At 37.9% G+C, this 13,728-nt stretch overlaps 1 protein-coding gene across 4 annotated transcripts in view; it reads right to left on the bottom strand.

The window, feature by feature from the left end:
* gabrg2 (gamma-aminobutyric acid type A receptor subunit gamma2) overlaps positions 1 to 10,647 on the bottom strand; it is a 59,304-nt gene extending 48,657 nt beyond the window's left edge. For 2 of the 4 annotated variants that reach the window (XM_042499311.2, XM_088088293.1), the window contains exon 1: positions 10,088 to 10,647. In XM_042499311.2, the coding sequence (XP_042355245.1) occupies positions 10,088 to 10,203 (116 nt within the window). In that variant the 5' untranslated portion in view covers positions 10,204 to 10,647. The remainder of the gene's footprint in view (positions 1 to 10,087) is intronic. The other 2 variants (XM_042499310.2, XM_042499309.2) reach the window with 2 other exon arrangements.
* Between the last annotated feature and the right edge of the window lie 3,081 nt (positions 10,648 to 13,728).

Here is a 13,728-nt window from a genome sequence, read left to right as displayed (position 1 = left end):
GTCATTAATCAAATATTCATATTGTTGTGGTCTACCGCCTGTTTGTCTCGATCATGTACCATTATGTACCATTTTACAAAATATTTTTTTTATCAGTTAGATGTCTAAATTCTTGCAGCAATGCCATCATATGTATACTGTATATTGTAATTCATAAAAAAATCTTTTTAAACATGCCTCTTTAGTTTGATTCAGATTATTACTCCTATCGAATATGTTAAACTCAACACACATCTAGGACCAAATAGTGTTTTGGTGAATACCTGACCAGTATTTCAGAACTCAGCACATCATGAATTTAGATCTTCTCATCAAATGAGAAGGGCTGAACTTATTTGCGTCAGAAATTTGCATTCTCTGTGTGTAGATGTCATCTCGATTTAATAATGCTATAGTTCTTAGTCTTGTTCGTGCCATAGAACAGGAAGAAATGAAAAAAAATACAAAAGCGCAAAGCAATCATAGCCTGAAAATGGCACAGGGCACATACATATATGCTCATCTAAGAGGATATAAAATAGATATATGGAGAGCTTATGGCTGATGGGAATTATGCTGTCAGTGAGGAGTTGTGCTGTTAGATGATTAAAAAGGAGATAACTCATTATCTGCATTTTACTTTTTGGTTTATTTTAAATGGAACCCACGGTGCATATTAGTGTGCACCACCACATGAGCTGAGAGCCACGATGACTTTTCTTGCACACACTTCCTCCCCATCGAGATATATTAATGTTAAATTAAGTAATGTGGTTAGATAATCAGCTTTTTTCTTTTTTTTTGCAAACTCACCGCAGTTCAGACAGCTGATGTTAGCATTAATGTCAAGTAAATTGGACATAACATTAAATGCCCTGCTGGACAGATTCATCAGGAATTTATTCTTCTGTAAAGATTGAAACACAATCAATAATGGCCACTCTTTCAAAGTGAGATGTTGTGACTTTTGTTGGCGCGTAGCCAGCTATCTCCACAAAAAGCTGCTTGACAAAAGACTAGTGTAATGCCTTAGGCACGGACTCAAAGTACTTAGTTTTAACACTGCAAAAAGTTGAAAAAGCCAATAGAAAATTGCAGTCTCCCCACTACTTCTCAAAATGGCCATTTTTTGTATAGACATGACAAACAAAATGTAATGTGAGTTTGAACGTTTGAATGAGTTTGAATGATCTCCACAATCACCTTCAATCACAGCTATAGGTTTCCTTCAATTTTGAACTCAGTGAATAAATTCCAAGATGGCAAAGTTGAGGAACTTGACGGCAGAATTGTTTGTCGGATCGTAAATAGGGTTTTTAGGGCCCCCTAAGCTTCTGTGAGAGCAGCAGAAGACAAGCCAATTTTCCTGAGTTTACTTCCTCACCACAGACGTCTCAAACTGAAAGGATAATAATGTCCCAAGAGCCCCCGACCACAAGTACCACCACAGCGGGGCTGTAAATGTTTTTCCTGCTCTCCCACAGACAAGTGTGATCTTGGTAAATTATATGTCTGGAATAAAGGTTTATTCTCTGTAACAATAGATCTTTTTTTCCAGGTTTGAGACCTCAAATAGAAGATAGTGGTATGACATTGCATTACGGCGAGTAAATGTCAGGGGATTTGATGCTGTCTGCAGTAAGAGGGAAGGTGTATAATGCCAGGGGGCAGGGACGATGTGAACTCTGTGTGTGACAAAAACAAAAGTGTAGACAGAAATGCATGGACGTGATGTGTGGATGTTAGTGAAAGAGAATGTTGGCCCAAATTTATGGACCTGCATAAAAGCACAGGGCGAATTTGTGATACATCTTTACATTCAACTTGTGCTCGCACTGTCTGTGTGTAATTACTGTGTGATTTACTGAGGCAGCAGTCCATTACACAGTCAGTGTCTGGGGTTTCCTTTCAGATGTGTTTTGTGTGTCAAGGGTTTATAAAAGTGAAGGATTTTTTTTATTAAATTAGTACCCTAAAAATTGCTTAAAAAACAAGTCACAAGAATGTTAAAAATTCAAAATTAGTGAAAAAGTGAAACTGAGAAAGTTAAAGTTAAAATTTAATCTTGATATTAACCCCAAAAAAGCTTATGAAAGCACTGCAGTAGAACCATACTACGGCCTAAGGTATTTAAAAAAGGTACGGGAGACAAAAATGATTCAAAACAAAACACTTCTTGTTAAACAAAAACAATTATAATGCTCTAATTCTCTTTTAAATCGACACTTCCAACTTTTATGTTTGCCATTTCCATTAAATAAATCAAATCTGGAACTATTCATTCATATCTTGCTCACCACTGTGACCGCCATGTGACTTTTATTATGCTCTTAAAACCGTATCACTATTTTATTGTACTCTTTTTATATGTCTTTTAAAGTAATGTTTCTTTTTTATATATCTTGTCTTTACGCTTTTTCAAATATTTTACACGAAGCACTTTGATTTATAGAGCACTATTCAACAACAAGGCAGTTCAATTTGCCTTGCCTTGCCTTATCAAGGGTGCAATCCGTATCTCCATAGTGCAGCAGCTCTGGGCATGTCAACTTTTTGTTTACGACAAAGCCACAACTCCCAATCCTGTGTTTAGTTGTAGAAAATAGATAGATATTGGCATTTATTTGTTGCTCTTTATTTTTTAAAAATATTTTGCTTTCTTGTTTTATACGTATAGATAAATATTCTATAGTATACATGATAATTAACTGACTTTTTTCCACTACAACTTGCTCTTAATACACCAAATTAAATGTGCACTCAATCTCTGGAGGGAGCTAATTTACCATGGAAACCAAGGACCTGGATAATATATGATGGAATATGCAATCAACTAATCAATCTCCTGCTATTTTTGCGATCTTTCTTGTATGCATATGCATTAAAGAGAGTCCTCCTTCACTAATTACATGGAAGCTGTGCCTCAGATGACAGAAAACTTGCATTTGCTGATGTTCTCTAAGTAGCACAGATTTGTTCAGCAGCACACTGCATCAGAAACAAGACAAAAGAGAAAAGTGACAGATGAGATGATAGAGGGAGAGAGATACCAAGAAAGGAGGTTTGGAGATTCGGCCAACGGCACAAAAGGGCAACAGAGAGACAGTTGGGAGCTTTCAGCAAAGCTTCAAAGACAAAAAGAGACTTCTGAATGAAATAATAAAGAATCAGAAAAGGTGAGAAAAAAGACTGTTTCCATGGTAAAGACAGAAAAAAAGCTCTGATGGCTTTCTCATGTTGGATGCGAGGAATATTGTTTTGACCAGCACTCTTCCTTAGAATGCATTAAGTGCCATCCATCTCCAGCACAACACTAATGCCTGAAACATTAAATCTTAATCATTTTTCTCAGGTGGACCCTTTTAGATGTGCCCTACTGGATGTTATTAAAAATATAGCTGGGGAGGATCTTTCTCTGGCACAGACTGGATAGATGGATAGATGGGTAGAAAAAGAGGGCAGAGAAGGCTGCAAGAATCTGGTGTTTTTAGGTTGCTGCAGTTTCATCATCTATATTCATCTAGCAGAGTATCTCTGTGTATATGGAAATGCTCCAAAGACAAGCAGATCAAAGGAAGAGCCATGTGTTCTCCACTGCAGGCAGATCTGAGCTTTTGCCTACTAATTCGGTACCTGAAGATCCACAGAGAGGTGTGTGCCTGTGTGTAAGTGTGTTGAATGCCTGTGTGCTGTTATGTGTTTGTGTGCATTTTCGAGTTTGTTTTTCATGCATATGTATGTCCAGGGCTGTGTATGTAATGATGGAGAGTGCTGGAGTTAAGTGTTGTGTTTGCTGCTCCTCTCATTGAGGACAATCTGACAGTTTCATACATTCTACCCTTCACATTAAGCGCCATCATCAAGCAACACTCTCATCTGCTCCATATGCAGCAGTCAGAACCTGTCCCTACTATTGAACAGATCTCAATTAAAATCTCATCTCAGGTTTCATGTATCAGCAGAGAGCTGCCCCATCCTCTGCAGTTTTACTTATTCATAAGAGGGTCTAAGTAGGGTAATGATAGCGATACCAGCTATGGAAACAGCTATGCCATTACTATCCACATCAAGTTCCCTCGAGCTATCATCTTTGCATGTTTCAAATCGTAGCTAATAAAGGAACCAAACTTAATGAACCCTCGTGTTTATTATCAACCAACACGAAATTGGCCCTGCACCTATGGCAACAGCACAACAAACCACTCTTGCACATCAGGTTGTTGCTACAACCCTCCACCCACAAGCTCTACTGTTAATAAAACAAAATAACACTAATTAACAAACTGTAGGCATTTAAAGCTGTTGGAAATTGTGCTTCTGCGTAATCAGGCGTCGATTTGCAAAGCTCTGCAGTTATAGTGCTGACATACAGGATAGTTAGCGACCTATCACTTGGACTGTGTCTGCCTGCTCTACTTAACTGACCTATGATAGTTAGATCAAGTGTATTTACAGTCTTCACTCGGTCCAGTCTAAACCAGATCTCAAACCAACCCTAAATCAGATGATATTGGCATACAAGGTTGACAAGGCAGATTGGTCCAACTTGTAATGTTGCCAGTGCTAGTGTGCCAGTGTGAGACAAAGTCAACATCTTTACATTCAAGTCCCAATTCAAGTCCTGAGTCAAGTCTCATGTCATGACTGGCAAATCGTCACATTAGAATTATATAGTTCTATCTGATGTTTATGCAAAAATTTAGTTAATTATATATTCTTATTCTGTGACAATGTATTAACATTGTGTAAGGTGGGGTGTCTTCTAAGTTATGCATTTTTGGACTTTTTATTTAAAAACAAAAATGTTCATATTATTTATGGCTATTTTGGCTATTCAAAACTTTGAAGCTAATATCTCAAAACCAACCAGAATGCACAAAGAACCTGGTGGCGAAGTCTCAAGTCAAGTCCTACTTCCTAAATGTGAGTTTTTAGTGTTAAACAAGTCATAATGCCCTCTTCACCAAATGTAATTCCATTTTAACTAAAAAGTAAGAATACATTCAATTTCCAAAAAAGTATGCTTTTTAAAGCAATGTATTTGTTATAATAAGTTTGTAACAAAAGAAAGTGGCCAAACTTAATCATAAAAACAGTGGTGCTGATGTTGCACTTTTAAAGCATATAGGACCTTTAACCAATAATTAATTTTGTATATTTGGATCCTGTGTTGTATTTATCTCATATTTGAAAAAATGTCTATAACTTTCTCTTCCTAAATTGCCTTGGCAGACGGTGTCCGGTATTCGCATGTCAAAAGGCTCAGGTCCAAGCAAAATCATGAGTCATTGGTGTTTAAATCCAAGTCGAGTTGTTGTTTTTCGAGTTAAATCTAATGTCATCAAATTTCTGACTCAGGTCTGACTCAAGTCCAAGTCATGTGACTCGAGCCAGTCAGTAATATCTCAGACTATGTAAAAGTTAGGTTTGAGTGAAAAAATATGTAAACAAACCCTCAGCAGTGGCAAGATAAAATATGAATAAGTAATTAAAATGCTGTCTAATGTTGAGAGATTAAAGAGTTCGTCAGTCATTAAGGGAGTGATAGCAGGGTCAAATTCTGGGTGGGGTGAGCTTTTCCTTTTGCATATAAATTGCTGTGCTTTTAACTTTTTGGAGCTTCATATAAGTGGGGATATAACAGTGAGTCCATTGCAACATTGGGTGTTTAGTAATAACCTCTGCTATGCATGTAAAACAGGCCCTGCACAGAGGAAAACAAAGCATTAGTGGACTAGTTTTAAAGTATCCTCTCTGTATGCTAGTATCCTCATTCACCTGCTGTGCACCTGTATCCTTAAAATAGAATTGCACAAACCCTTTTGGACTAAGGGTAGTAGAGTTATATTTATCCACAGTATCTCTTAGAATAAGAAAACTATCAGGGCTGAGGCAGCAGGGATGGCCAGAGCGAAAATACTTAGGACAGATAGATAGGACACTCTGTCAGCCTGGAAATAAGCCGTGACCCTACTTAAGGTTTATTGTGATACTTACTGGGCTGAGTAAATTAACTGTAGTTAATTCACACAATGCTATCCCAGAAATCTTAAATCGCTCTGACCCTAATACCTCATGGCTGATGATTATGAAAGACTCTCTAAACTGTTAGCAAGAGGCAGCTATGGGCTTTGACTGTCATCTACTGTCCTGTCAAGCTGTCTTAACTGTCATGTGAAAAAGGAGCATCAGCAGCTGACTCCTATCAACCACATTTTAGGAATTCTGAGACATAAATACATATGATAGTCATTATGGGATACATGACGGATTGACAGTTAGTCACAGTTATACATCCAAAGTGATGGTAAGAGGCACATAATCTATTAATACTTGATTGAGGCCAATACACTGTAGATTTCCCATATAAATGAATGTAATTTTAATGGAACTGCAGTCACTAATAAACAAGCATAACAGGGTTGGGTATAGCTAGAATGCAACCAGTGGTAGACTCAGGATTAAATTAATAAAATTTGAAAAGAATACTCCAAATCCATATTCATGGTATTGTATTATGTCCATAGTATATCCTGCTAGCAGGATAATTTTATCCAGAAATTAATACTGCAGATCCAGGAGTCTTGTGTTAGGGCAAATGATGACAGATTTAATTTGAATGACTTTATCATAATTTGTTTTATATGCAATTATGCCAACTGCAGATAGCTGTGTGGGTGTACATGTTGTTGGCAAGGTGTCTGCTACTTGTTTGTCACTTGTTTAGCAAGATGACTTTTTGTTAGCTTGCTGTGGGATGTTCCCCTTAAGTCACAAATTCGTACATGTAGCACTGTATTGCTTTTGTTAACTTATTGGAACTGTGCATTGATACATTGATACATTGATACTTGGCATGAGCATTAGCATTCTTTTTTGTTGTTGTTGATGAGGGACAGAGTTAAATTCACAGTACATAATTTTCACGTCAGAGAATTATTAAGGTGTTATGTTGGTAATCATCAGAAGATGTAGATAAAATATGCAATGCCAAGAATTCTTCACTAATTTCTATGGAGAGTATGTGTTGTTAACAGCCAATATTACCCAGCTGGACCTACTAAAAGCTTTGCAGTTTTAATTTTTCATATGATTATATAAGATGAAAAGAAAAGCATTAATATTTGGCAGGCTGAGAGGAAAATGTATTTATCATTAAATATAATCTAACATGATTATTGTCAGTAATAGAAACTAAAACTTAACAACAATGACAATTACTAGGGGTGGGGGAAAAAACCTGATTCACTTAAGTATCACTTTTTTTTTAAATGCCTGAATTAATTTCATTCAAGGTGAGTAAAAAGGAAAGTTGTTACTTTTTATAGTGGTAATATATAATATATTTGTAACATGAAATCAGATGTGTTTAAAAAAACAAAACAAACAAAAAACAAAACCAAAGCTAAAAAGCAGAAATTTGAAGACAGTCTGAGGACACAGACCTTCAGTAGGGGCTGTAGCAACTCTAATTTAGCCACAGAAAACTTCCCACTGGATCAGTAAACTTTCTGTTGCTGCCGCTGCACAGGTTAGAGCCACACCGCTGGGGTGCTGCTGCAGCTGCTACTGAAAGTCCGTCTCCGGAGCTTCCGCCTGTTCTATTTAATGGTCTTCTAGTCAGAGGCAGTGAGCTAGAGGGACCACACCAACTTGATAATTATTTTCTCATTTATGGTGTGATAAATACAGAGAAGGAGAAAGGGGCAAGGAGGGAATGGGAGAATCAATATGCTGCTCAATAATTAAATACGATTTTACCCTTTTTAAATAGTATAGAAAATTGAAAATCAATATGTGGCGGTCAATGTTGATATTGTGGCGGCCACCACAAATGAATCATTGTAATGGAAACACTGTACTAGCTTTATGAGCATCGACAGCTAAGTGTAGAAGATTACTTTTAAATATTTTTTTTAAATAAAAATGTTATTATACATGCATTAATTTTAGTATGTAAGTAATGTTTATTGAGTATGCACCTTTCTTAGAGCTCAGAGTGGTTCACAAGAATACAATTGTTTAAAAAAAAGACCATAATAACAGATTAGTTTATTCACCAATTTTCTATGCTGTATGATGCTGCTGAAATAAAAGCTAGAAACACTGACTGACATAATGTAAATTGTTGTGGGAAATATGACTCATTATATATCGTCCCAGCCCTACGATGTCCATCAAACTAATATAGGCTTTTGTTGATCAACAACAAATACAGATTAGATTTAAATATATTCTGGTAATGTTATGGTTATAGAAGTAAAAACAGAATGTTAAAAAGATGATTAATAGTGCATCCTGAATTGTGATATTAATATGTATTTCAACTGCCACCAAAGAGACATTTGGTGAATTTGCATAACAGTAAACACCACTTGACAAAATTTAAAAAAAAAACCCTGAGCAGTGCACCTTTTCACTCTGACATCACTTCCTCCTGTCATGACCATGAATCAACAATCCAAGGCCTTTATCTGAAGCCTAATTATTGACTGGTGGAACAATATGTCAAGATATCTGTAAAAACACGACTTCTACTTCTACTCGAGGGTGGATGCTGTGTTACCTTTGTACCACTAATTGACTGTGCACTGGGGGTTAATGTATGGTGATGCAATTACACATCACTACGCATAGTAACTGTCAATGAGTCACAAAGTAGCATAGATTACTGAAAGCATGCTAGAGGCCTTGAGAGATGTCTTATGTAAGAAGTCTCATACATGAATCACAAATGACTTCCAATGCAACTTACAGAGCAAAAGCTGTCTTTAAATTATTATTCAGTGCGCAAGACTTAGAAAGGAAAACATATTTAGCTGTTGTTGGTAATTAACTAGGTTTGAGCCACAGATATCACTTTTGTACAGGTGTTTACACAAAGAGCTCACATTTTGGCCTTGTTATGATTATCTAAGAGGCATCCAAATGTCACATCTCAGATCATTATATTTCAGTCACTCATGCACAACCTGCCCATACATCTCAATTCTGGATTTAATTCAGTGGGACAAGGTGCAGTGTTTACTCAAGCATATTGTGAAGACTACTTATGCATACAATTAGAAATACACAGGCACTGACAATGAAGGCTGGGCAGGGAGCCCTGAGGTTGCGATCAGCATGATGCTGATTGAACGTCGTCTGATTTATCTGCCTCCATTTTTCACCCTCTGGCAGCACAAGACGAAAGCAATGCGAGGAGCCTAACCATCCTTCCTCTTGACTTCTCTCATCTTAGTGCACGAGCATAAAGTCTTGACAGGGACAACCAAGCAGCTTCTCTCAACAAACTCAAATCTGCACCTCAGTTAAAGCTGAAATGGCAGCTCTTTGCCTGTGCGTGCGTGCAACACAAGGATGAGCCCATATGTGTTATCTTTGTCCTTATTGTGCCTTTACACTTGTATTCTCTGTGTGATTGTCTGCCATTTTGAAATGTTTTTTTTTTTAATTATTTCAAATACGTGGGGTGAAATGTACCCTCATTCGCATACACTTTGTCTTTATAACAAACGACTGTTTGCATAAAGCTATTAGAGTTCGGCCACATCCGCCACCTGCCTTTCAATAATGAGCCTTTGGCTCTTAGAATAGACTTGATCCTTAAAGACAGCTTTAGCACAGACTATATGTAGCTTTAGCTTCAAGCAAATTAGCCTGCCACTATGCTATTTCTACCGCTGTACGGACTGTGTGAGATACTGGTCTCTATAGATATGCCCGCTATTAAATTTCCACAGCCGAATATTAAAAAGAGTGTATAGCTGTTTGTCGCTTTTGTTTTCTGTAGGAAAAAAAATACACCCGACAGCTCACAGCAATGCGATACATGTGTCGCTGTGGCCATCTGAAACATTAATATCACACCCCTATGTCGAGCCACAATTAAACGTGTGATTTATATGCTACATGACTCGGTTTTGTACTAAAGCTAGATTTCCCTCAGCTACCTCATCGCTCAGGATTCCACTGAAAGCAGGCTTGTGCTGGCATTTGATGGGAGGCACCGCAAAATTATATGATGTTAAAATAAGAAACCCGCTACCCAACAAAGCCGACACCGAATAATGGCTTAGAGAGGAAATATCACGCGTTCATTTCTTACCTTGAAGGGAGATTGACGACAATAAACACCCAGAGAAACAGCTTCAGGGGGAGGGAAGGCTTCGCCATTGCTGTCGAGCATTTGGAGGCTAAATTTGGTGGAGCCATCATCACCATCTTCGTTTCCTCTTTATTGCAGATGGACGTGTCCGTCTATTTACTGTGTTTCCTCTCTACGATACATTACGCACGTTAGCAGTAGCGGGTCTGCAAATCTAGACCCCAGGCGGACGTGCGGTGGAGTGAAATCAGCCAAAACAGAATCGATGCGAGTCGAAAGCTTGATTTCGCGTCGCTTGTTTTTTTTTTCTCTTTCTTTCTTTCTTTCTTTTTTTTACGTGTCTGTTGCCGAATCGTCAGCCTAGCAGGGCCCTAAAAAACTGCCACAGACGGCGAAGCTCCCCGTAATATGCTACACTAATATCGAGCCGCTGAAAAAAAGAAAAAAACAGTGGAGCCTCAGTCTGAATGCAGATTAACACTGGGGTCAGAGAGGAACTGATGCACGTTGCTGCAGCACGGATCAACACATGCGTGGTTTCACCAAGCGGAAGCAGGGCTGCAACGAATAGGGGGAAAAGCCTTAGCTTGGTGCTACAACAAAAATGGTGGTTTTATTTTTTTCTACTGCCAGCGCACTATTGGTGTATACCACGTGATGTGTATTAATATATATATATTTTTTCTGTTTAACAAAATAATGCTATTTAAGGCGGTGAAAACTTGCCTCATTTGGCAAACGCTGCCAAATAATATAATGCAGTAAACACAATTTAATGTGGGATCTCACAAAGTAAGATCTAAGGTGACATCCTGGAGTCCCTAAAAAATTAATGAGGAGAATGTACGCCATTTTATTCAGTCTCAGTGACCACAATAAGGGTCTGTAGCAGACTGAAAGTTTTAATCATGTTTCACTGGCACTTTTTCTACCTACAGTGCACACAAATATACTGTGTGAAACTGTGAAACTCTCTCTCTCTCTCTCTCTCTCTGTGTGTGTGTGTGTGTGTGTGTGTGTGTGTGTGTGTGTGTGTGTGTGTGTGTGTTTCTGTTTCTCTCGCTGCCACGCAGATCCATTTAAAGTCCTAAATGAGCCGCAGGCCCAAGTCAAGTCCAGTCACGCTTTCAGCACCTTGGACAGCTCTATTAGTTTCATCTACATAACAAACCACCAATCAGCACCAAGGACAGCTCCTGTCAGTGTGTTGCTGCTTGAATCAGAGGAACACGGGCTCTCACAACCAAGTTGATTTGACAGTAAATAAATAAACAAACAAACAATAAATAGTGTCACTGCCCAAAAATGGAGCCGATTAGTTTACTTTGCAGCTTGTTTTGTATTTTAATTGATTGTGTGACTGAATGAGGTTAAGTAGCCCGTGCCAAATGACATATTAATATTTTGGCAGCATACAAAATTCTTCTGTGATATATGTGCTTTTCCAAGTCTTTTGACATATTTTGAAACCAATCCAGAAAGAGTATCCTGAGGTTTGCACTGTCCTTTGTAAGGTGCTCTGGTACCCATTTCAATATCCTTATATAAGTATGCTAATGCTGCTGCTTTGGTGGGGTGTAACTTTTTTCCAAGGGCTCCTTGAGGGGATGTTTGAGGAAAATATGTGTTCATAATATAAAATACAAAATGGTCGCCTGTCCCACATTGTCTCATAAATTACTTTGATACTGCTGTTACTCTTTGCAATCTCTCTCTCTCTCTCTCTCTCTCTCTCTCTCCCTCTCTCTCCCTCCCCTTCAGTCTATAATGGCAAGTTTCAAAACTCTTTAAATGCTTGTTTAAAAGAGAGCAGGCAGGAAAATCAAGATAAATAACACAAAAAATGCATAAATTTAAATCGGTGCTTGTTAGGACTTTGTGCGTGATATGAATGACAAGAGAAAAATAGGTCCCTTGTCCTCAGCAGCTGGATGCAGCTGTTTCTTCCCCAGTGGACATACAGTGTGTATTTTATTATATATATATATATATATATATATATATATATATATATATATATATATATATATATATATATATAGTGTCCCTATCCAGTAGAAATGTTGTTGTCAAACAAGCAAAGACAAATACAGTTAATTGAACTAATTTAAAATGAAAAGCGACCAGCGTGATAGCTGAAGGGGTAAAAATGAGCACCCAGGAGAGTGACAGGTGCAGTGGAAACAAGCAGGTGCCTGCAGAGTCGTCATCTTGTCATGGTGCATTAGTCCAAATTCCCCTCTGAACATTTATTCCATGGGCATACAGGCAGTGAACATGCTGCATTATCACTTTTACGGTCCCATGAGGCGACAGCCATGGTAAACTGTTGCACTCTTCTTTTTGCCTGTATCATATGAAGTCATTCACTCAGAACGACGACCAGCCATTGTCTGGTTCCTGTTTTCTAAACATTAGTTATTAAAATGCGACTTTGGCAATCAAAGTTGATTGCAGCTGTTGCCTCCTAAGTGTGACATGCATGGAAGATGAGCTGTGTCTGATTTGAAAACACCATCATGTGTTTATTTGTGGCAAGTGAGGCTCAGCGTAGGTTAATCATCTTAAGAAAATTGACAGATGCTTCATCAGGCATTCAGCATTCCTCATAGCAAAGTAAACCAGTTCCTGAATATAGTATAAATAAAGACAGGAGGTCTTGTAATGTTTAATTCTTGTAACCAGTTTGTAATGCACATTTCCTGGCTATGCTGTACCTCAAAACATCTTTGACAGTGAACGTAGTCAAGCCAACTAGAAACACATTTCAGCAATAAAGGTTATGTTTTTTGGTTGTGTTTTTTTTTTTTTTTTATGTTTAAAATGTCCGGTGTGTAGGATTTAGGGGCATCTATAAATATTCATAACTATGTTATTAGTTTATAATCACCTGAAAATAAGAAGTTTTCATTACCTTATGACCCATTTATTTACATGCAGAGCTGGTCCTCTCCCATGGAGTCTGCCATTTTGTTCTACAGTAGCCCAGAATGGACATACCAAACATTGGCTATAAGGCTTCTCGCATTTTTGCTTTGGCCATTGTATTCTGTCCATACTTTTAACACGGGAGAATTTTTAGTTTTGCAACTTTACCATTAGATTCCACTAAATCCTACACACTAGAACTTTCAAAATACGGCTATGATACTTGCAAAAAGGAATTGTATTTAACTGCATTTCTTTTAGCAATTTTATGATTTTTACTGCCAGTTAATGGCAGAGAAAGTAATCTCCAATCCCCCGTACATGCAGTTTTCAATTTCATATCACTGTATAGATATTCAACGTAGCTACAGCTTTGGAAATAAAAATGCAAATTTAGTCCTGGCTTATATGTTCCTGGTCTAAACAGGCACACACACACACACACACACACACACACACACACACACACACACACACTATATGGCGCATATCATTCAGTCCCCAGGGCCAGATATCTCTTTCTGCCCTGCAGCCATGTCTTCACAGCTGTCAGAGACTCCAGTCATGCAGGTCATGACCCAAACACCAGCGTAAGACATACTGGTTAACAGTAAAAGGTATCGATCTAACTAAGATGGAAGAGGTAATTTAGATAAATGCCACTGGCCACTAAACTGTTAAACTTAATTAACACGTGAATGTATTTTGTAAAC

The sequence above is a fragment of the Plectropomus leopardus genome, chromosome 15, assembly GCF_026936395.1.
Source record: "Plectropomus leopardus strain MGB_pleo_1.0 chromosome 15, ASM2693639v1, whole genome shotgun sequence".
NCBI lineage: Eukaryota > Metazoa > Chordata > Actinopteri > Perciformes > Serranidae > Plectropomus > Plectropomus leopardus.
This window is presented reverse-complemented; position numbering and strand designations above follow the sequence as displayed.